The sequence below is a fragment of the Chiloscyllium plagiosum genome, chromosome 3 (genome assembly GCF_004010195.1).
Source record: "Chiloscyllium plagiosum isolate BGI_BamShark_2017 chromosome 3, ASM401019v2, whole genome shotgun sequence".
Classification (NCBI taxonomy): domain Eukaryota; kingdom Metazoa; phylum Chordata; class Chondrichthyes; order Orectolobiformes; family Hemiscylliidae; genus Chiloscyllium; species Chiloscyllium plagiosum.
In genome coordinates this window covers 41,293,610-41,316,600 of record NC_057712.1, presented here as the reverse complement: position 1 = coordinate 41,316,600, position 22,991 = coordinate 41,293,610, and the positions used below count along the sequence as shown (strand labels likewise).

At 38.2% G+C, this 22,991-nt stretch overlaps 1 protein-coding gene across 5 annotated transcripts in view; it reads left to right on the top strand.

Annotated features, from left to right (window-relative positions):
• Positions 1–19,595, top strand: part of LOC122542930 (katanin p60 ATPase-containing subunit A1-like) — a 46,654-nt gene extending 27,059 nt beyond the window's left edge. For 4 of the 5 annotated variants that reach the window (XM_043681101.1, XM_043681091.1, XM_043681078.1 and 1 more), the window contains 7 exons: positions 3,143–3,261; positions 3,504–3,609; positions 5,432–5,590; positions 6,602–6,728; positions 8,993–9,127; positions 10,926–11,052; positions 16,810–19,595. In XM_043681101.1, coding sequence (XP_043537036.1) covers positions 3,143–3,261; positions 3,504–3,609; positions 5,432–5,590; positions 6,602–6,728; positions 8,993–9,127; positions 10,926–11,052; positions 16,810–17,008 — 972 coding nt within the window. In that variant the 3' untranslated portion in view covers positions 17,009–19,595. The remainder of the gene's footprint in view (positions 1–3,142; positions 3,262–3,503; positions 3,610–5,431; positions 5,591–6,601; positions 6,729–8,992; positions 9,128–10,925; positions 11,053–16,809) is intronic. The other variant, XM_043681097.1, reaches the window with a different exon arrangement.
• Positions 19,596–22,991: the final 3,396 nt, after the last annotated feature.

Sequence of the window (22,991 nt, the reverse complement as noted above, 5' to 3'; positions counted from 1 at the left end):
TTGCGCGGGTATCCGTTTTTGGCGAATACCTTGTACAGGTGTTCCTCTTCCTCTTTTTTCAGTTCTGGTGTGCTGCAGTGTGTTGTGGCCCTTTTGAATAGTGTCTTGATGCAACTTCGTTTGTGTGTATTGGGGTGGTTGCTTTCATAGTTCAGGACTTGGTCTGTGTGTGTGGCTTTCCTGTGTACCTTTGTGGTGAATTCTCCGTTTGGTGTTCTCTGTCCCATCACGTCTAGGAATGGGAGTTGGTTGTCCTTTTCTTCCTCTCTCGTGAATCGGATTCCTGTGAGTGTGGAGTTGATGATCTGGTGTGTTTTCTTTTGTCCTTAATATATTTATAAAGTCCCTTTGGATTCTCCTTAACCCTGTTTGCCAAGGCTATCTCATGTCCCCGTTTTGCCCTCGTCACTTTCTTATTAAGTATACTCTTAATGCCTTTATACGCTTCTAACGATTCACTCGATCTCTCCTGTCTATACCTGACACGTTTCCTTCTTTTTCTTAACCAAAACCTCAATTTCTCTACTCATCCAGCATTCCCTACACCTACCAACCTTGCCTTTCACCCTAACAGAAATATACTGTCTCTGGACTCTCATTATCCATTTTTTAAGGCTTCCCATTTGTCAGATGTCCCTTTATCTGCAAATATCTACCCCAAACAACCTTTGAAAGATCTTGCCTAATACGGTCAAAATTGGCCTTCCTCCAGTTTAGAACTTCAACTTTTAGATCCTGTCTATCCTTTTCCATCACTATTTTAAAACTAATAGAATTATGGTCACTGGCCCCAAAGTGCTCCCCCACTGACATGTCAGTCACCTACCCTGCCTTTATTTCCCAAGAGTAGGTCAAGTTTTGCACGTTCTCTAGTCAGTACATCCACATACTGAATCAGAAAATTTTCTTGTACACACTTAACAAATTCCTCTCCATCTAACCCTTAACACTATGGCAGTGTTTGGGAAATTAAAATCCCCTACCATAACCACCCTATTATTCTTACCGATAACTGAGATCTCCTTACAAATCTATTTCTCAATTTCCCTCTGACTATTAGGGGGTCTATACTACAATCTCAATAAGGTGAGCATCCCTTTCCTACTTCTCAGTTCCACCCAAATAACTTCCCTGGATGTATTCCCAGGAATATCCTTCCTAAGTACAGCTGTAGTGCTATCCCTTATCAAAAACGCCACTTGCCCCCCCCCCCCACCTTTTTATCCATCATATAGCATTTGTATCCTGGAACACAAAGCTGCCAGTCCTGTCCATTGCTATGGTTCCATGTTCTTAACTATGCTCTGAGTTCATCTGCGTTCCCTGTTCAGCCTCTTGCATTGAAATAAATGCGGTTTAATTTATCAGACGTACCTTTTTCTCTGCTTTCCTCTGCATGCACTGACTGTTTGACTTGCTCCTTTTCCCAACTGTACCAGTCTCAGATTGATTTCTTTCCTTATGGTCAGCATTCATAAGTAAAATCCAAAGTCTTTTATTCGTAAATAAGAAGCAAGACAGTAACTAGAGAAAGGGTTAGCCCACTCAAGGACAAAGGAGCAAAGTTATGCATGGAGTCAGACAAAATGAGATTTTTAATGAGTACTTTGCATCGGTATTCACTGAGGAGAGGGACATGATGGATGTTGAGGTTAGGGATAGATATTTGATTACTCTAGGTCAAATCAGCATAAGGAGGGAGTAATTGTTGGGTATTTTAAAAGGCTGTCGGAGAAATTATCCAATTGAACAGAGGTCACAAGCGTGGATCGGGTGAAATTGACAAACTATTTATTCCAAGCGATATCGCTGGATTTCATTGAGGTTAATCCGCAAGCGAGGTGCCTTTTCAGTCTGAGCACCCTTTGTGGAGTTCCAGTATGTGAGAGGAGCCAGGCTGCCCTTAAGGCTTTGGGAATGGTTGTGCTTATTGAAGGCTAGGAAGTCTATTGTCAGGCTGTCTCGGGAAGTGTATTCCCCAGTCTGGAAGTGGCTTGAATCATCTCCTGTTTGCTGCCCTGTGTCTTATTAGCCCTGTTTGGTCAAGGCTGAGGTACTCCTGAGTTGTTTCTGTTTTGGCTTAGGCAGACATGGTTCTTTATGCTCTTTATGGCTATGCTGTGGGTGGACAGGGTAGCGGATTTTAGATTAGATTAGATTCCCTACAGTGTGGAAACAGGCCCTTCGACCCAACAGGTCCACATTGACCCTCCTAAGAGTAACCCACCCAGACTCATTCCCCTACATTGACCCCTGACTATGGCAACTAACACTATGGACAATTTTGTATGGCCAATTCGCCTGACCTGCACATCTCTGGATTGTGGGAGGAAACCGGGAGCACCCGGAGGAAACCCACGCAGACATGGTCAGCTGTGAATTTCGCTGTTTGTTTTTTTTAGTCTCACTCTGAAGTCCAGCGATACTTGAACTCAAATAGCAAAGGTAGTAACTATGCAGATTCACTGTTGTGTCAGATAGCAGTATAGGTTTTTTTTCTCTGGTCATGTGGTCACTGCCTTTGTCTGTCTTCATCCTTTTTTAAAATGCAGTTGTTTTGACCTTTTGTCCCCCAAAGTTCCAAAACTATGCAACAGTATATAAAAAGTAATTGCTGCTCTTGGAATTCGTGAAAATCACCTCCGACACCTAAAATACCTTAAAAAAAAAAAGGAGCAGTTCTTACAACCATAGATTTGTCCCATCCTCTATCTTAGATCCTTTGTATGCTTTTAATTCACTGTTCTTGCCAGCAAGTGAGTTAAACTCTCACTTTTGGTAGTTTTATATTTGTGTTCGGTTTGTTGTAGATGTTTTCAGTTTGCGATGTGTTTCATATATCCTGTTGTATTTTGCTTGATAATTTGCAAAATGTTCTTACATGTATATTATTGCTAAATATTTGTCATTTCAGATGTAGATTAAAGAAGCAAGAATTTATTACTTCCCCTTAGGGTTCACCTCTGCTCCATTATAAACTTTTATTTGTATGCAAGTTTCCATCAAAATAGATTCTTAGTAATTTACATTAAGTATATTCCTCCAGATTTTTACCAAATTAAATTTTCTCTAGGATGTCATAAAAGGAAGAGAATTTGACAATAGTTGTGAAGACTAAGTATGTTAATCTAAATCACTGTAGGTTAAAGCAGTTGATACCTCTGAAAGTGAGCCAAAAAAGTTTGATAGTTCTGGGAATGACCGAGATTTAGTAGAAGCTTTGGAACGAGACATAATATCACAAAACCCAAATGTTCGATGGTGAGTAAAATCATTAGTCCTTGATTCTTTTGGAACATTGTAAAATTATTGGAATTATCTGTGTGCAGCAATTTTAGTTTGAAATGATGAACTGTCAATTTTTATATAAACGTCAAAGTTATGAGGTTATCTTTTATTGAACATGTATATCAAAGACCAATTTTGTTTTCTAGTCCTAAATAGAAGTATGCATGACATCATTGTCAAATATCAGAAACTAACCTAATCTATGTTGTATTTAGGGATGATATAGCAGACTTGGCGTCAGCAAAAAAATTACTGGAAGAAGCAGTTGTTTTGCCAATGTGGATGCCAGATTTCTTTAAGGGAATCAGGCGACCTTGGAAAGTAAGATAATATGTCCTGGTAAAAGCTATCCAGTTGGTTTTTTTGGTATGCGTGTAATCCATTGACAACATCACAGATTAAATTTTGAAGTAGTAAAAAGTTACAAGGCCTGTCGCACAGGCTTGATGCATTCTATACAATATAGGATTATACAACTACCATATTGTTCGTGTGTCCTTGCCTTAAGTGTCATCCTTGTTCTGAGAGACTGCCTCGAGCACACACACATCATGTGATTATCACCCATTTACTTGCTTACCTAATTGACCCAAATAGCCGTAGCAAGTAAAGAAGTAAAACTTCTCCATGACGTCAGTGTTGACATTTCTATTTTTAACTATTAATGATTTTTAATCTTCAAACTCTCAGTCCCAGAATTATCCCAGCTATTTTTTTTAAGCCACAAGATGTTATCAATGTGCTTATGAAAATTAAACAACTGAAATTGCATATTCCATGTATGGAATTACAAATGAATTATGCAGGATTATTATAAAAGAATATAATTTGCAACAAAGCTACTCAATACTTTATAGTACTAATAATATTCTTCATAACTTCTAATCAACTTTGTACTCTAGTGAATATTTGCTAATTGCAAGTTGATTTTTAACCTTTTCTACATCTGCAGTTAAGAAAAAGCCACTATTTGTGTTTCATGTACAAATATGCTTCAGTTTTTAATGATTTGTATTGAATTTCATCTAACACTCCCCCTCAACTACTTTACCTGGTTACTGTGGAAAGCTCCAGTAAAAATTAAATGGTCTTGCAGTTTCTAGGTAAAATTAGAAATATATATTTAAATAAACAATTTGATTCTATTTAATAATTGTTTTGTTACCTAATAAATTACTCTTTTGTGATTGAAGGTTTTGTTATGCTATTTATCTGAGATATGCATGATCTAAGGTACACAGTCACATTTGTTAATTGATAAGTGAACATAATTATTGATACATTAGACATGGTGTCCATGGAGCAGAATGAAAGTTGTAAAGTTTGAAATTAAAATTGCCGTTTAATAAATTTTAGTCTTGAGAAATGCATACGTTTTCAAGAGACTGGAGATTTTAAGTGCAGATTTACTTGCAGTAATTATGCTGATGGGTTAATTTTACAACTGAAAGTTTGTATGTCTAACTTTCACTTCTGAGCTATGATCAGATTGGCATGGCTGCCATTTATGCTTCAAATGGTGCTTTTCATGCTATTGGAATTATTCAGACTATTGGTCACCTTGGTAGACATTTGAGGTCCAAACTGAAACAATAAGATTGTCACTTTCTCAATATGTATTCACAATATTATCTGGAAGTACAGCATTGACTCTGTATGATTCTATAAATATAGACTTAATCTTCACAATCCAAGGAAGAGCAAAAATGTATACGATGACATACTTGGAACTTAGTGGGGAAAAAACAAGAAAGATTTAGAGTCGATGAAGAACTTATATTGCTTTAAACGTCTGAAGATATTCAAATGGTTTGTTTATCAAATACCTGATTTGTATTGAATCTTGTACAAGCATATATGAGAAGTGCAAGAGCACTGCATCTGTTGGAACAGTTTTCAGGTTTTGCACCTCTTTCGGTCTCAGAATTCCTGTTTGTTGTTGCCCAATTTGCTATCTCCCAGATTTGTGGCTGCAGTTGAGAATTTCTGCAAAGAAGACTGCAGTGTGTTGCGTCTCTGCGATACGTTTTGCTGTTTCAATTTAGATGAGAGTTGGGGAGAGTAAAAGTTGTTGGGTCTGAAGTTCTAAGTAATTAGGTGCTACTGCCACTGAGTTTTAGAATATGTATGCTTGTTTATACAGGGAGTATTAATGGTTGGTCCCCCAGGAACAGGAAAAACAATGCTGGCTAAAGCTGTAGCAACTGAATGTGGAACAACATTTTTCAATATTTCTTCATCAACGCTTACTTCCAAGTATAGAGGAGAGTCTGAGAAACTTGTCCGCCTTTTGTTTGAAATGGTAGGTGTTTGTACAGTTGTCGGTAACACCTGATTCATGGTTGGTTAGTTTTCAGTTTGCAGCTTGGAAAAGTAGATCATGAACCAGACCCCAAATCACAAAGTAATCTGTATTCTAAATCCTGCACAAAATGTGAAAGTAGCTGGCAAAGTAAAACACAGCCTTAATAGGCAAAGACAGAAAAGAAATTGTGTAAACCAAGAAACCCAATTACTCATTCGTTCATTCATTCACTTTTCATAAATGACACCTTCCTGATCTGGCCCCTGATACCTTCGTAGTAAGCATGGAACTGCTACTGAGATCCTGTAAGATAGTGTAAGTATTTGTCCCTTTGTACCACTGACAAATAAGATTCTACACTCCCAGCTGACTCATGTTGATCAGAGGAGTGAAACAACAGTTTTCTCCAACATCAAAATAAGAGTTGCCCGCTCCTAAAGTAGAAACCCAGAGACATGCAACACACCAAACAAATCACATTTAGTTTCAATATGTCCTCCTTTAAACTAAGATTTGGGTAGAATATCAATAAATTTTGACCCAGGTGAACGATGGCTGGTGAAGCAAAATCTGATAAAATTTCAGTATAAACATGTCTCTTTTCTCAGAACGTGAGCAGAGACTTGCTGCAACCCTTGTCCAGCCATTCAACAGCTTCTTCAACATTTCCGGTAGACCGATTCCTGATAGACAACCAAGATTCTTACAATACACTAACAACCCCAAAAGTTAGCAGAATGTAGTGCAGGAAAATGCATCAACTTAACAGTTGTTGAAGTGACTAAGGACAGTTGAATATATCTGGAAATATGACTTCAGAGTCACGACAAGAAGTTGCATGGGTGTGATCTCTGACAAATTATCTATTGGCCTTTCCCTACTCTAACTTTGTTTTAAAATAATCATGAAAGTTTTTCATTGATGAATGAAGTATATATATCGAGTGAAATTATTGGAATTGATGCTGAGGTGTTACCTGACATTGCATTCCTGCTGCTTGTTTTCGAGGCCAGATTTTATGCCCCAACAACCATTTTCATTGATGAAATTGACTCCATTTGCAGTCGTAGAGGAACTGCTGAGGAGCATGAGGCAAGCAGACGGGTAAAAGCTGAGCTACTTGTTCAGATGGATGGTGAGTGCCTTTTTTTTTACCTCTATGCTTGATGGGAGACTTTGTCTAAATGTTAGCTGGCTATGAATCCATGGAGCACATCATAACCAACTTTTGTGTTTGCTTATGATTCATCTAACCAACACTCCCCATAATTTGGAGATGCCAGTGTTGGACTGGGGTGTACAAAGTTAAAAATCACACAACACCAGGTTATAGTCCAACAGGTTTAACTGGAAGCACACTAGCTTTCGGAGCGTCTTCTCCACTACCAACTGATGAAGGAGCGATGCTCCGAAAGCTAGTGTGCTTCCAGTTAAACCTGATGGACTATAACCTGGTGTTGTGTGATTTTTAACTTCCCAACTGAGTAGCAATAGGGAGCAGCAATCTGGCAATTTTTTTTATTTGTTGCATAAGGCTGAAGTTATTTGTAGCACATGAACCGCTGCCCTAACTAAGAACTGAAAATTGGCATAAATTTGCTATAAAACAAAGTGCTAGAAATGCTCAGTATTTTCAGGAGGACAAGTTAATTAATGTTTCAGGTCAAAGTGCAGAATGTTAGAAATTTAATCCGTTTGCTAGTATGGAAGCAGAGAATAGAAATGAAGATCAAGGAAAGTCTGAAGGGATGGATAGCAGGAGTGATTAGATGACAGTGGCTGAGTGTGCATGGTCAAAGGAGAAGTAAAGAAACAAAACTTGGGCAGCATGGTGGCACAGTGGTTAGCACTGCTGCCTCACAGTTCAATTCCCGCCTCAGGCAACTGTCTGTGTAGACTTTGCACATTCTCCCCATGTCTGTGTGGGTTTCCTCCGGGTGCTCCGGTTTCCTCCCACAGTCCAAAGATGTGCAGGTTAGATGAATTAGCCATTCTAAATTGCCCGTAGTGTTAGGTGAAGGAGTAAATGTAGGGAAAGGATCTGGATGGGTGGCTGTTCGGAGGTTTGGTGTGGACTCCGAAGGGCCTGTTTCCACACTAAGTAATCTAGTTTCTAGTAAAACTTGGGTCCAACAGAGTTGTAAAAATAGAAAATCATCATCAATAGCCATCAGCTGAAAATATGGGGACAGAGTTATGATAAAAATGGAATTCAGTATTAACTTTAAATGACTAACATGGCTAATCAAAATTTGAGATGCTGCTTTCAGCTTATGTTAAGTTGAAATGGAGCAGTGTAGAAGACTGAAAATAGAAACGTGATAATGGACATTGGATGGAGAATTAAAATGACAGGTGATCAAAAACTCAAGCTCACACTTGTAGATTGAGTGGAGATGTCTTGCAAAATAGTAATTAATCTACGTTTGTAGAGGAGACTGCATAATGAGCAGTAAGTGCTGTTGACTCAACTAAATGTTAAAGTAAATCATTGTTGACGTGGAAGAAGCATTTGAAACCCTGGATAATGTGAAGGTGTGAAGACAAAAAGACACGTTTTGCTTTTGCATTAGAAGGAAACGGCTTTGGAACAATGAGGAATGGACCAAGACATTGTAGAGGGCTCAGTTCCTCTCTTTTACTGAAAGGGGAAGGTATGATGTGTTTGGTGTGGCTTCATGCAGGATGTCGTGAGAAAATGCAGAGCACAATCATTAAATGTGAAGGCAGATGGGTTGAGAGTAGAACATTTTAACATAGAAATTGAACTTTATTCAGACAAGGAAGAACATAGCTGAAATAAGCAAAACTTTTATGGTCAGTCCAAATATTTTTTATCTTCTAACATTGGCACTTCTTTAACTGGAAAGTGCTTTGGGATATCCTGGGATTGTGAAAGGGGTCTTGAAAGTGCAAAAAATTATCTTTACTTATTCTCTATTCTCTTTACCTTTTTAAAAATTTTTTTGTAACTTTTCATTCTCATTCTCATTTCCATTGCTTCTTTCTCTTAGATGTAGAAAATAGGAGCGAAAGTATGGCATTCAGCCCTTTCAGCAATATGATCATGGCTGATCATGCAACTCTGTGTCCTGTGCAGACTTTCTCCCCATACCCTTTAATACCTTTTAGTCCTAAGAACTATATCTGGTTCCTGCTCGGCCACTTTCTATGGCAGAAAATTCCCCAGGTTTACTACTCTGGGTGAAGAAATTTCTCTTCAGTCCTAAATTGCCTGCCCATTATCCTTAGGTTGTGACTCCTGGTTCTGGACTTCCCTCTTAAACTTTAATAGATTTGTATGAGAACCCCAGAATTAAGTGTAAAGTTTAAATTTGATATCATTTTCTCGTTATGCAAAGTATGTTGCTTACTGATATGTTGGCTCCTCTGTATTAGGTGTTGGAGGTGCATCAGAGAATGACGACCCTTCAAAGATGGTTATGGTTCTAGCAGCTACAAATTTCCCATGGGATATTGATGAAGCCCTAAGAAGGCGTCTAGAAAAACGAATTTACATTCCTTTACCTTCAGGTACTGATAAGATAATGCAAAGGTTGAAGCTTTTATGTCCAGTGTAAGTTTAGCTTTTCCAAGTCTTCAGTTAGAACTAGAAGAAGCTGTAACTCATCCATGACAAATAACTTGTCAAAATATTTTATTGAATATGTGCTAACAACTTTGATCATTTCTGTTCCTTTAGCATTTTTCTAGATAATCATCTAGATTATTATTCTACTGATGAATATTGTATTAAAAACTTGATAGGGAAAGAATCACAATTTAACAGGAAATCATTTTCATTCCTTGTAACATTTGGTTAGTGAATGCTACAACATTAATTTTGCCTCTTTGTTTAATATTGCAGAGTGAATCCTGAGTTATACTGATTACAGTATCTGTAATTGACAATGTTTAGCAAATCATGTATGAGCAGAAATGCAGGTAGTTTTCCTATAATGCATATTTATTAAACACGATTTGGCTGTAACGAGATTAGTGAATTGCTGACTTTTTTATTTAATAAGTGAGCTCCCATTCATTGTTGTGCGGTTCCATCCCCGGCATTTACCTGAACGGTAAAACGCAGCCTCATGATCCTTTGCAAAATGCAAATTCAGTGTGTTCAGCTAAAATAAGAATTCAATCAGCTCTGCAAGCCTTGAAACTTAGCTTGAAACTGGGAATTGTAGTCTGCATTTAGAAGGAACATTTTTTCATACTGGGGAAGAATCTTGAGGAGGACTGGACTTCTACATTGGCATCACATGGTCATCAGTCCCATGCTTTCTGATGAAGTGCATTGTGAAAGGTAAGATGCTGTAGTCAGTGAAGTTTGTGTTAAAGGTGTCAAATTTACTGTATTATTTCATCAAACTATTATTTAAAGATTTACTTAGACTGTGCTATCATTTATGTTAGGCTAACTAATATTTTTGGAGAAAGTGAGGACTGCTGGTGCTGGAGATCAGAGCTGAAAATGTGTTGCTGGAAAAGCGCAGCAGGTCAGGCAGCATCCAAGGAGCAAGAGAATCGACATTTCGGGCATGAGCCCTTCTTCAGGAACTAATATTTTTGTTTGATTTTTACTGATATTTAAGGTTGTTCGTCCCAACCCTGTTTTTCCCATAGGCCCCATTATTTATAGTGTGCGATTTTCTTTAACAGAAACACAATACCGCATTATAGGAGAAGTACCTGTAGTAGGAAAATCTTTCATAGTGTAAATTGAGGATTTTTCAGTCTTGGCTCCAGGATTGAATAAAGACATAAATTGATTTAGGGTGTAGGTTTGCTCGCTGAGCTGTAGGTTTGATATCCAGACGTTTCATTACCTGGCATTTTCTGAGGGGTTGATAGATGGCATCTAGATCTATGTGTTTGTTTATGGCGTAGTGGTTGGAGTTCCAGGCTTCTAGGAATTCTCTGGCATGTCTTTGCTTAGCCTGTCCTAGGATAAATGTGTTGTCCCAGTCGAAATGGTGGTTTTTTTTTCATTCGTGTGTAGGGCTATTGGGGAGAGAGGGTCGTGTCTTTTTATGGCTAGCTAGAAAACGAACAGGAAATGACATCACCACAAACCCCAGGAACCCCATCCAGGAGAAAGATATAAATAGAAAGCAGGAGACAACAGCTTTGCTTCACTTGGAGGTCGCCAATGATAATGTTACCTAGCCAGGTAATGAAACGTCTGGATAGCAAACCTACACCCTAAACCTCAACCTGAGCTACAAACCTTGCAAAAACACAAATTGATATCAGTATTTTTATGTAAGAGTCTGGAGACAAATGTCAAAATAAATCTAATGCAAACTCAATTTTTTAATTTCAGCAACAGGAAGAGAGGAGCTGCTGCGGATAAACCTCCGAGAATTGGAGGTGGCAGATGATGTAGATGTCAAAAGAATAGCTGAACAAATGGAAGGATATTCTGGAGCAGACATAACCAATGTTTGCAGGTTTGTTTTAGCACAGTCAATTTATTGATGTCTTATTTCTTGAGGCTGTATATACCTTTGTTTTACATTTCAATTTTTCTTACTGGACAACTATGTGGGGGGAAAAGTGAGGTTTTGCATTTCTCAGCTGCTTAATGTTTACTTGTATATATTGGAGAAAAACAGAAGGCAGTTCCCTAGAGGTAAGTGCTAAAATGAATGTGAAACAATAGATCACTCTTCATTTTCTGTTTGTGGAGCTTTGGGTTGTGCAAATTGGGCACACGTTCACCTACAAACCAAAAAAAAGTATTTTTGAACAGCACTTGAAAAGCATAAAAATACAAAAGTCTGTCTTTTATATGAACATTCCTTGCATATTTACTTGGCATTGAGTCCTCCTCCTTTTCTTCCTCCTCTTCTGTCTCACTCTCTTGTGCTCTCACTGTCTCTCTCTTGCGCACTCTCATGTTTCTCTCACACCCTTGCACATTGTTGGTCATCTACCTACAGCTCTCATAAACTTAACATTCAGACTTAAATATACATTTATTTATCCTGATCCCATTCCTAAATGTTAAAACATTTCAGAAATAGGGAAATAGACATCAAATCCCTCTTCCTACTTAATGATAATTTCAAATTAATTGTCCCATTCATTGCTCTCCAACTAGTAGAAATAATATTCATCTTTCTCCTATCAGAACCTTTTTTTACTATTTAAAGGAATCCGCTTTAATTCTTCTGGCTGGAGACTCAAGGCTATAATGATATTTTCATCACTGTAATTTTCACTGACCTCTCTTAAATAAATGCTGTCTATTAGTGATAGAGATTTAGAGCTGAGTATCATTTTCACATGAAAACTAATCCTTTGGATAATGTGGTGAAGGAAAGGATGTAGATGAAGATGAGAGAACCAAGATAGTATGGTGAGCACTCGATGTAATGCTAGGGCTTTATTGGTTCTATTGAACAGTTAGTGTAACTATACACAAAACTATAGATTGGAAGAGGTACCCATAGCACACAGTAATGTGTAAAGTGACCTCAATAGTGTCAAGATCAAATATGTAACTTGCAGGCACAGATTGAAGTTTTTGTGACTTTGGACAGGTCTATTTTGTGCTGTGATAAAGGTAGAATTTAGATTTTGTAAGTATCGGTTTTGAGACAAATTGAGGGGACAACAATGCATCTAAGAATTTTAATAAGAAAAGAGGTCAGCTAGAAATAGATGATATTTAGGAAAGATAAGTTATAGGCAAATACTTCCAGAATACTAATGATTTAGAAGGAACAGGCATGCAACCTGATGTACTGTTAACTAGGTGGGGACTAGATAGAAATGTTCAGGAAGGAGGCAAAGAGCAAGCACCATGAGAAAGAAAATGATGGAGCAATTAGCATAGGTAGTTGGAGAGGGACCTAAAGATTAGAGATTGTGGAATCAGGTTTGGAATAAGTAAGGATTTTGTAATTTCTAGGAGCAGTTGGGAGCAAAAAAAAGGAAGAAATGCAGTATTTGTAAAGGTTTCAGACTTTTAAATGGAGAAATACAGAGTCTTAAAGGAAGTGACAGCAGTGATAACACATGCATTGGTTAAAAATTCCCTGGATTCTGGAAAGGTTCCAGCACAAGGGAAAAATGCAAACATAACATCCTTATTCAAGAAGGAAGGTGGAAATTACAAAACTATAAATTGGTTAGTTTAACATCTTCATTGGGGAAATTGTTGAGATCTATTATTAAAGAAGTAGGAAGGGAAAATCAAAACACAATCCATCAGAGTCAGCGTAGTTTATGAAGGATGAACAATGTCTTTGGAATCCCTAAAGTATAGAGGTAAAAACAATGACTGCAGATGCTGGAAACCAGATTCTGGATTAGTGGTGCTGGAAATGCACAGCAGTTCAGGCAGCATCCGAGGAGCAGTAAAATTGACGTTTCGGGCAAAAGCCCTTCATCAGGAATCCCTATATTATGGAAACAGGCTATACAGCCCAACAAGTCCACATCAGCCCTCTGAAGAGTAACCCACCCAGATCCATTCCCCTACCCTATTACTCTATGTTTACCCCTGACTAATGCACCTAAACCTACACATCGCTGAACACTAAGGGCAGTTTAGCATGGCCAATTCACCTAACCTGCACGTATTTGGATTGTGGGTGGAAACTGGAGCACCCAGAGGAAACCCATGCAGACACGGGGAGAATGTGCAAAATCCACACAGTTACCTGAGGCTGGAATCGAACCCAGGACACCGATGCTGTGAGGCAGCAAAGCTAACCACTGATCCACCTTGCCATCTTGAATGTTGAACCAACATTCCTTATTGTTGGGAACATGAAATGAGGGAGAGTGCGGACTGCAGATGCTGGAGAGTTAGAGTCAATATGTTTGGCGCTAGAAAAACAAAGCAGGTCAGGCAGCACCTGAGAAGCAGAAGAGTTGATGCCCTGGCAACAAGCCCCCCAACTGGGGTGGAGGCAGCTGGGTAGGCAACAGGCAGATGCAGGTGGGGGAGGGGGGGCGACTGTGATAGATCGGCAGGGAGGGTGGATTGGTCAGGTGAGAAGGAAGATGGCTAGGCAGGATAGCTCAAGAGAGCAGCAGCGGGCCGGCTAGCCAGATCCAGGATGAGGTGGGGAGAGGGGAAACCTGGAAGCCAGAGAAGTCGCGTTGACACCTTTGACTAATTTGATAGAGTTCTTTTGAAGATGAAACACGTAAAATGGATAATGATGGTCTTATAGGTGTAAATGGACTTCCATAAGATGTTTGATAAGGTGCTGCATATAAGATTCCTACACAGAGTATGATCACAGAGGATTAAGTGTAGTACAGAATGCTAGATAGAGGATTGGTTAGTCAGAAAGAAGAGAATGAGGATAAATGGCTTTTTTTCTGGTTGGCAGACTGTAATTAGTAGGTTCCCACAGCGTGCCATCTTTGGAGCACCATCTATTTACAATCTATATTAATGAATTGAATGCAGGAATAGAATATACCAAAGCTAGATTTGCAGATGACATTAAAATAGATGGGAAAGTAAGTTGCAAATAGGAAATAAGAAATTTATAAATCATATGGATAGTTTAAGTCCTTTGAGTTTAGGAGGTGGGAAATAATCTTGAGATTCTACAGGGTATTGGTGAGTTGGTGAGGCCTCTTCTGGAATATGGCGTCCAGTTCAGGTTGCCCAGTTATAGGAAGGGTACTATTTAGCTGCAGAGGGTTCAGAAGAGATTTATCAAGATGTTACTAGGTTGGAATGTTTGAGTTATAAAGGAAGGCTGGATAAGCTGGGACTTCTTCCACTGTAGTATAGGAGGTTGAAAGATGACCTTGCAGAAGTTTATAAAATAATGAGGCGTATAGATACAGCTAATGCTAATTGTCTTTTCCGGGATGTCTTTTTAAGGTGAGAGGAGGGAGATTGAAAAAAGGCATGATGGGCAGTTTTTATTTAGAGGGTGGTTTGCATATGTAATGAACACACTGAGGATGTGGTTACCATTACAACGTTTAAAAGATATTTGATAAGTGCACGAATGGGAACGGTCTGGAGTGACATGGACCAAGAGCTGGCAGGTGAAACTATTTATTTTCGGATTATCTTCAGCATGGACTGGTTGGACCAAAGGGTCTGTTTCCATGTTGTATGATTGTATGTCTCTGACCATGAATGGGCCAAGGTTTGGCAGACTGAATTTAATGTGGTTTGGTTAGGTTATGTATTTTGGTCAAAGAATAAAAAATGCAACTTATTATCTAAATTTCAAAATGCATAGATGCAGAAGGATCTCTCTGTTCCTTATGTATGAACTACAAAAAGCTAGTGCAGAAGTACAGCAAGTAATCAGGAGAGAAAATGGAATTTTGGCATTTATTGCTAAAGGAAAGGTGTATAAATGCAGGGATGTGTTGTTGCATTGATGAAAACACATCTTGAATACTGTGTAGAGTTTGGGTATCCTGACGAAGCATGTAATTGCTTTGAAAGAATTTGAGCGAAAATTCATTTGGTTAATTCCGGGATTCATTTGGTTAATTCCGGAGATTAAAGTCTTGTTTTATGATGAGACATTGAGCAATTTAGGTTATACTCACTAGAGTTTAGAAGAATGAAAGGAGATGAAACTGCGGAACATAAGATGCTAAAGGAGATGTAGAGCAGATGTTTTCCATTTTGGGGCAATCTAGAATGAGAAATTGGAGATTTAAGCTAAGGGCTGGCAGATTTAAAACAGGTAAGAAATTACTTCTCTCAAAGAAACATGAATCTGGAATTCGCTGCAGAGTGCAATGGATGCCAGGACACCAAATAAATTTTAGAAGGGGATAGGGTTTTAATTAGTAAAAGGTTATGGGGAGCAGGCAGGAAAATGGAGTTGAGGTCAAGATGAGGTCAGCCATCATTTATTTGGATTTCCAGAAAACTTTTGACAAGATGCTGCACAGAAGGCTTCTAAATAAGATATGAGCCCATGGCGTTAAGAGCAAGATTCTGGTATAATTAGAGGATTGGCTGACTGGTAGGAGGCAGAGGGAGACAATAAGGGGGTCTTTTTCATCTGAAGCAATGAGTGGAGTTCTCCAGGGGTCGGTTTTGGGACCTTGTTCTCATTATACATTAACGATCTGGATGAAGGAACATAGCATTGTTACTAAGTCTGCACATGATCTAAAGGTGGAGGGACAGGTAGTGCTGAGGTGGAGAGGCTGCAGAAGGGCTTGGACAAGCTGGGAGAACGGACAAAGAAATGGCACATGGAACGCAATGTGAAAATGGTGAGGTTATGCACTTTAGTGAGAAGAATAGAGGCATAGACTATTTTCTAAATGGGCAAAGGCTTAGGAAATCTGAAGCACAGGGCCTTGGGAGACCTAGTTCAGGATTCTGTTAAGGTTAACGTGTAGGTTCAGTTGACAGGTAGGCAAATGCATTGTCAGCATTCATTTTGATAGAGCTAGCATTCAAGAGCGTGAATATATTGGTGAGGCTGTTTCAGCCACTGGTCAGACCACATTTGGAATATTGTGAGCAGTTTTGGGCCCCATATCTAAGGAAGGATTTGCTTTCCTTGGAGGGGTTCCAGAGAAGATTTGCAAGAAGGTCCCAGTGAGAAATTTAAAACTTTCACAGCACCAGCGTATAGTCCAACAGGTTTATTTGTTGGACTATAGCCTGGTGTTTTGTGATTTTTAACTTTGGCCACCCTAGTCCAACACCGGCACCTCCTAGTCAGTAAGGAAGTCTTGTCATATAGGATTGGTTGAGGAATTGGTGTCTGCACGTGATTGAATTTAGGAGAATTGTAGGGGGGTTCTGATTGAAACTTACAGAATACCAAGAGGCCTGGATCGAATGAACATGAAGATATTTTCAATGATAGGAGAGATTCTAGGACCCTCAGTAAAAGGACAATTCTTTAGAACTGAAGTTAGGAATAATATCTTCAGCCAGATGGTAGTTAATCTATAGAACTCATTGCCACAGATGGCTATAGAGGCCAAGCCACTGAGCATATTTAAATCAGATTAGTAAGGGAATCAAAAGTTACAGGGAAAAAGCAGGAAAATGGGGTTGAGAAACAGCAACCATGTTTGAATGGCAGAGCTGTTTCAATGGGCTAAATGACCTCATTTTGCTCCTATATCTTAAGGTATTGTGATCGTATTAAATGGGAGAGCAGATTTGAGAGGCTGAAGTGCCTAACTGAATGCCCTAACTCTTGCTGTCTCTAATTGAATTCTATTTCTAACTTCAGGGATGCCTCCATGATGGCCATGCGACGTCGCATTCAAGGACTAACTCCTGAGGAAATAAGAAATATCTCCAGAGATGAGTTGCAGATGCCAACAACCATGGAAGATTTTGGAATGGCTCTAAAGAAAGTTTCTAAGTCTGTTTCTGCTGCAGACCTGGAGAAGTATGAGAAATGGATTGCAGAGTTTGGCTCATATTAATCCAAATGAAAAATATTTTAGTTATTACCAGCTAAATGTTATTGGAGTCACTCAGGTAAGACAGAAGATTGACTTCTTAAATCACAGGCCAAAAATGAATACCTCCAGTGCCCTATTCAAAAGTCACTTGCTATAGAATCCATACTTCAGTCTATTGTTTACTTGCTTTTTAGAATTGGTTTTATTTACACAGGGATATTGAAAAACCAAAGTGAAGATGTTAGAGAATCTCCCCACCAGAATCCATGATTTTAAAAAATAAATCAAACCAGTTCAAAGAATTCTGTTTAATTCTAACATTGCTTTTCTTTATTTATCGAAGTTCATTTTTAAATGGTTTTATTTGAGGTTCTCTGGAAAAAATTGCCAGCATAAGTTACTATTTATTTAATGCTGAAGGTAGCTTAAGTGATAACTGTCTATTAATAATATGCAGATACAACTGTCAAGGGCTTCAGCATCAGGTATACCCATTAACTAAAAGGGTCAAGGGGCTAAATTATCGACCTTATTTAGTTGAGTCAATTCTGTTTTGTCTTCAGTATTTAAATCTAGTTAGTAAACGAAGCAACTATTAATCAGAATTCTTTGAATTCATCATTTTAATTGCATTTTGATGGCGGACTTCTCATGTTTGTAATGATTAATTTCTAATAAACTCCTTCAAGTATATGAAGTCACTTGCAGCATGCTATAGAATGAGTCAAATGGAAAGATGAAATTTCCTAACATGCTTAATTCTGATCTTGTTTATTTCCTTTAACTGTCCTTTTTTCCTTTTTTTAATTTTCTGCTTATCTTTTCCTTCCTTCATCCGTGTTGCTTCAATTCTTAATATGTTAAGTTACTCCGTAAAGAACAAAAGCCATAACACACACACTTATGTGATGCAGTTAGAACTGTTGGCAGTAGCCTTACTGTCATGTGTGCAAATTGACAATCTGTTCAACCCATTTTCTCATATTAAAGATTCGAAATCCACGCAGCAAGGACTCTATCCTAGACCCTGGTTTTAAAATTAGTTAAATATTGACTGTAGAACACACTCCACCATTTGCTTGTACAGCTTTTACATTGCTGCATCACTGCTCCAAAATTATCACTAGGGTTTATCAAGTCTGCTATCCTGCAGAAAATGATTTGACCATAAGAATAGCAGATTAATTGATTTTTATATTCACTTAAAATGCTGATTGTTTCACACAATCCATGACTTTATAGTTTTGTACACTGTCAAATTTGAATAAAGGGTGTTTGAATAACTATAATGTTAGGTAATAGTGTCTGAATTACAGTAAATATTTTTTCACATTAAAATATGAAATGATTTTGAATGTGGAGAAAAATTAGATTGACACCAACCTTATTCCTGGGTTGATGTACAGTGTGCTATGATGTTGCCATTGACCTCATTAGGTGTGATAACATACGGTACAATGAAATTGTAGCCTGGTTCCAGAATGGTCTGATTTCTTGGCTTCCATTATTTGAATGCATATATTGTCAAATGGAAAAACTTCATCCATGGGTTTCCACAGTTGCAACTTGGATCAATTGAATTAAATCAATTTAGTCCTTTTTCACCGTAACTTTTCAGCAGGAATTCTGATGTGATAGTTGGCTCACCAAACCAAAGTTCTTCTCTTTAATGTGTGCAGATTGGACAAAATAATTAAATGAATTTAGATAATATGATTTAATTTGGACAAGACTTGTAAGTAAATCACTACAAGATGAATATTTTGGGTGGTTTACTGGATATAACTTTTACCAAGTATGAATGGCTGATATACCATGCCTCTACTTAAGTGGCCAAGTTAATGCACTGAGAATCCTGCATTGTTGTCATCGTGTGGAGAAGTGGGAAGAATGTCCATTTGCCTTTCCAATTATCTCCACTCTCTGGCAGAAAACATGAAGATACAGTCCAGAATAACTATATTGTTAATGAGGCAGATAGTTGTTTAGAAAAAACTATATAAATGTTATTAAGTTACCAGGGCAAAATGGTTTGATTAACCAGAGCCTAAAGTTAATGTACATTCTTATTTGTTTTCTGCTCATGCCATTATTTATTTTGATCAAAAACTGAATGCAGGATAATTTTTTAATTTTGTCCTTCCATGCACAAGCAGATTGTGCACAATGGATTAGCAATTATTCAAGAACACTAAACTGGCTTTATATCAAGCTTGTAAAGGGAAAGATGGCAAAAACTGATAAACATAGAGTAAACTGAAAAAATGGGCATCATCCATTCATATTTTTCTGCAAAACAATTTATCCATCTGTGTATTTGAAGTCCATTACAGTAGATGCTGCCAGGCTAGCTGAGTTTCTCCAGCACTGTTTTTTGTTGGTGTTGATTTTCTAGTCGCCGTTACATCTGTGCCAGTTAGATATTCATACTTCTAGCATTTAAAGTCTAAAAGACTTTCCATTTCCCCTAATTCAAATACATTGGCTCATGCTCTAAAGAGTAAGTAATTTATAGAATTTATGCAAAATTGAACATTTGTACTTCAGCTCTGGAAGTGCATGTTACCTTGTAAGTAACTGATATTAATAAAATGACACTGTTAAAATATTTTGATGTGCTTTCAATTCTCTGCTCAAGGTTTTTAATGATTCCTTTATTCTGTAGCTCCTCAGTCTGCTTGAAAATAACGTCGTCACAACCAGTACCCAGAAATACATAATTCTGTTGCCACAAATGCATTGAAGAAACAGATTACGCAATCAAAATAAGCTATTCCAGTATAGTTATAACTGGCATCTATGTATGTCTACTTTGTCAGTCCCCTTGAACATCTTATATACAATTAGATCTCCTTTCACACTCCTAACCTCCAGACAGTATAGGCCTAAACTGCTCAATCTCTCTTCATAAAACAAACCTGTCAATGCAGTGAACCTCCTTCTGAATTGTCTCACTAATGCATTGTACAGTTGCAGCAAAACTTCCCTACTTATTGTGAAAGGAATAGAGTATATAAATGCCAAAATTCCATTTGCCTTCTTTATTACCTGCTGCATACTAATGTTGCACAAGTCATGCACAAAGACACCCAGATTCTTTTGTATAGAAGCATTCTGAATTTCTCTCCATTTAGAAAATTAGTTGCCTTTCTATTCCTCTAACCAAAATGGATAACCTCATACTTATCTCCATTAAACTTGAACAAATTTTGGCCCATTCACCTAACCCATTCATATTTGTAAATGTCTTTATTATCCAAACATGTGACACCTTATCAAATGTCTTTTGCAAGTCCAGGTATACAAAAGCTGCAGGATCTCCATTAGCCACATTGCTTGTTACACCTTCAAAGAGCTGTAGCAAATTAGTCAAATATGATTTACTCTTGGTTATGGACCATCAAAATATTTTAGGAGATAACCTAAACCCTAACTTTTTCTTATTTTAAAGGTGGATGTTCCAGGTGTGATGCGACTGGTCAAACTACTTGGCTTTAAGCAAAACAGAATTTGTTTAAACATTTTATTTGAAACACAAACAAATTAAAGCAGAATTTAGAATAACTTAACTATTAAAACTCTTAACCAGCCAGAAACAGCAATTTAACTAAGAAACTCAATGGCCAAACGTTTTTGAGTGTAATGGCATTTTCAAACTACAGTCAGTGCTACTTACCCAGGGTGAAAATGGCTATCATGAGGGGCATAATTTTAAGGTGATTAGAGGAAGCTTTAGGAAAGATGTCAGAGGTAGTTTCTTTACACAGTGGTGGGTGCATGGAATGCACTGCCAGCAGTGGTAGTAGAGTCAGATACATTAGGGACATTTAAGAGACTCTTCGATAGGCAAATGGATGATAAAATGAAGGGTATTTGGGTTAGTTTGATCTTAGAGTAGGATAAAAGGTCGGCATAACATCGAGATCCGAAAGACCTGTACTGTTCCATTATAGTAACATTGCATAAATACCCCTTGACAAAAAGGTAAATTCAAACACAGATTCTTACAGACAGGAGGGAACAACATCGAGATTTCAAAGAAAAACAGTCAGGAATCATATACTGAAGCTTACAATCCTTCTGATACACTCACATCTTGTGAATGCTACAGCTAAAAATGCTAGAACATGAAGTGAGAGAACTGGCCACACCCCTTCCATTGTTGAACAGTTTTTAAAAAAGAACAGCTCCCTAAACTCTTCGGCACCCAGCCTTTACAACCTCTCCTCAAAAAAAAACCCAGGTCAAAATAACTTATTTAAAGTGACAGTATTGTCATATCTTCCCCCCCCGCCCCCCAAAAAAAAAATCCTTAACATACAAAGATGACTGTTTTAAAAGTCTTAGTCTTATTCTATTAGTACGCTAAAGTGCATATACGTTACATTGACTCTAACCATGCAAACATTCACTGCTACATGTTATTCCAGTTGTTTACTCCTGCACCGAACGCCTGTGTTTCTTCATTCAAGTCAAAGCAACATGGTGGCAATGACATTTTCTTGTCCTGCCACCTGCATGATTTTCAAACTGAATGGCTGCAATTAAAGGTTCCACCTAAACAGTGTGGAACTTTTGTTCTTAAATTTCTCCAAATACTTTAAGTTATGATCAGGCTGTGCAATTGTTTTAGACACATTTTGGCAATATAAACGTTGTAACATCAACACCAAGCTCAAGGTTTCCTTCTCAATCATGGAATACTTCTGTTGATGGGAGTTCAGTTTCCTGGAAAAATACCCAATAGGTCTATCTATCTTCTCGTCTTGTAATACCCACCAATACAGTGTACTTGCATCGATAGCCACTTTGAATGGCTTTGCATAATTAGGTGTGGCTAACTCTGGGGCAGTGATTAGCACAGCTTTCAGGCTATCAAACAATTTCTGACAGTCTGCTGTACTTGAATAAGTCAGTGGAGCAACCACACTGCTAAAATTTGGTATGAATTTCCAATAAAACCCACTCAATCCCAGGAATCGCAGTACTGCTATTCTCAATGGTATGGGAATCTCCCCAATAAAATTTTTGTTTTCACATTCTGTGGGGCCATCTGTCCATGTTTGATAACATGGCCCAGGAACACAAGTTGGGCTTTGGCGAATTCAATCAGCCAAGTTTATCACCTAGGAGAAAGTAAGAACTGCAGATGCTGGAAGCCAGTGTCGAGAGTGTGGTGCTAGAAAAGCACAGCAAGTCAGGCAGCATCCGAGAAGCAGGAGAATTGTCATTTCGGGCATAAGCCCTTCATCAGCCCTTTATCACATGGCCTGTCTCCTGAAGTTGATCAAATAACTCCAATAATTATTGCAAATGTTCCTTCCATGTGTAACTAAAAATCGCCAGGTTGTCTGTGTATACCATGCAATTGAGTAATTCAGAAATGACTTTATTGGTTAGTCTTTGAAAAATATACCAGCCACATTCCATACAAAATGGCATGACTTTACATTGGTATAGTCCATTCAGTGTTACAAAAGCCGAAGCTGTCTTCGTTCTTTTGGATAAAGGTACCTGCAGGTATCCTCTGAGTAATTCCAATTTAGAAATATAAGTTGCTTTTCCCACCTTCTCAATACAGCCTTCCAAACATGGAATTGGATGTGAATCAGAATTAACTACATTGTGTGTAGATGATTGCAAAGTCAATCATTAGGTACTATCTGGTTTTGGCTGCATTATTGTGGGTGAGCATGTGCTTAATCTCTTGAACCTGTGCCAACTTTAATGGGTTAGGTCTATAAGGATGTTGCTTAATTGGAAAGCATTTCCTATATATGCATCATGCATAATTGGGTCCAGGTCGATGTGTTTGTTGATGGAGTTTGTGGATGAATGCCATGCCTCTAGGAATTCCCTGGCTGTTCTCTGTCTGGCTTGCCCTATGATAGTAGTGTTGTCCCAGTCGAATTCAACTAGCCACGAAACGACACGACCAACTATCCTGAGCAGCCACACACGCAGACAACAAGCAACATGAATTCGACTGGGACAACACTACCAT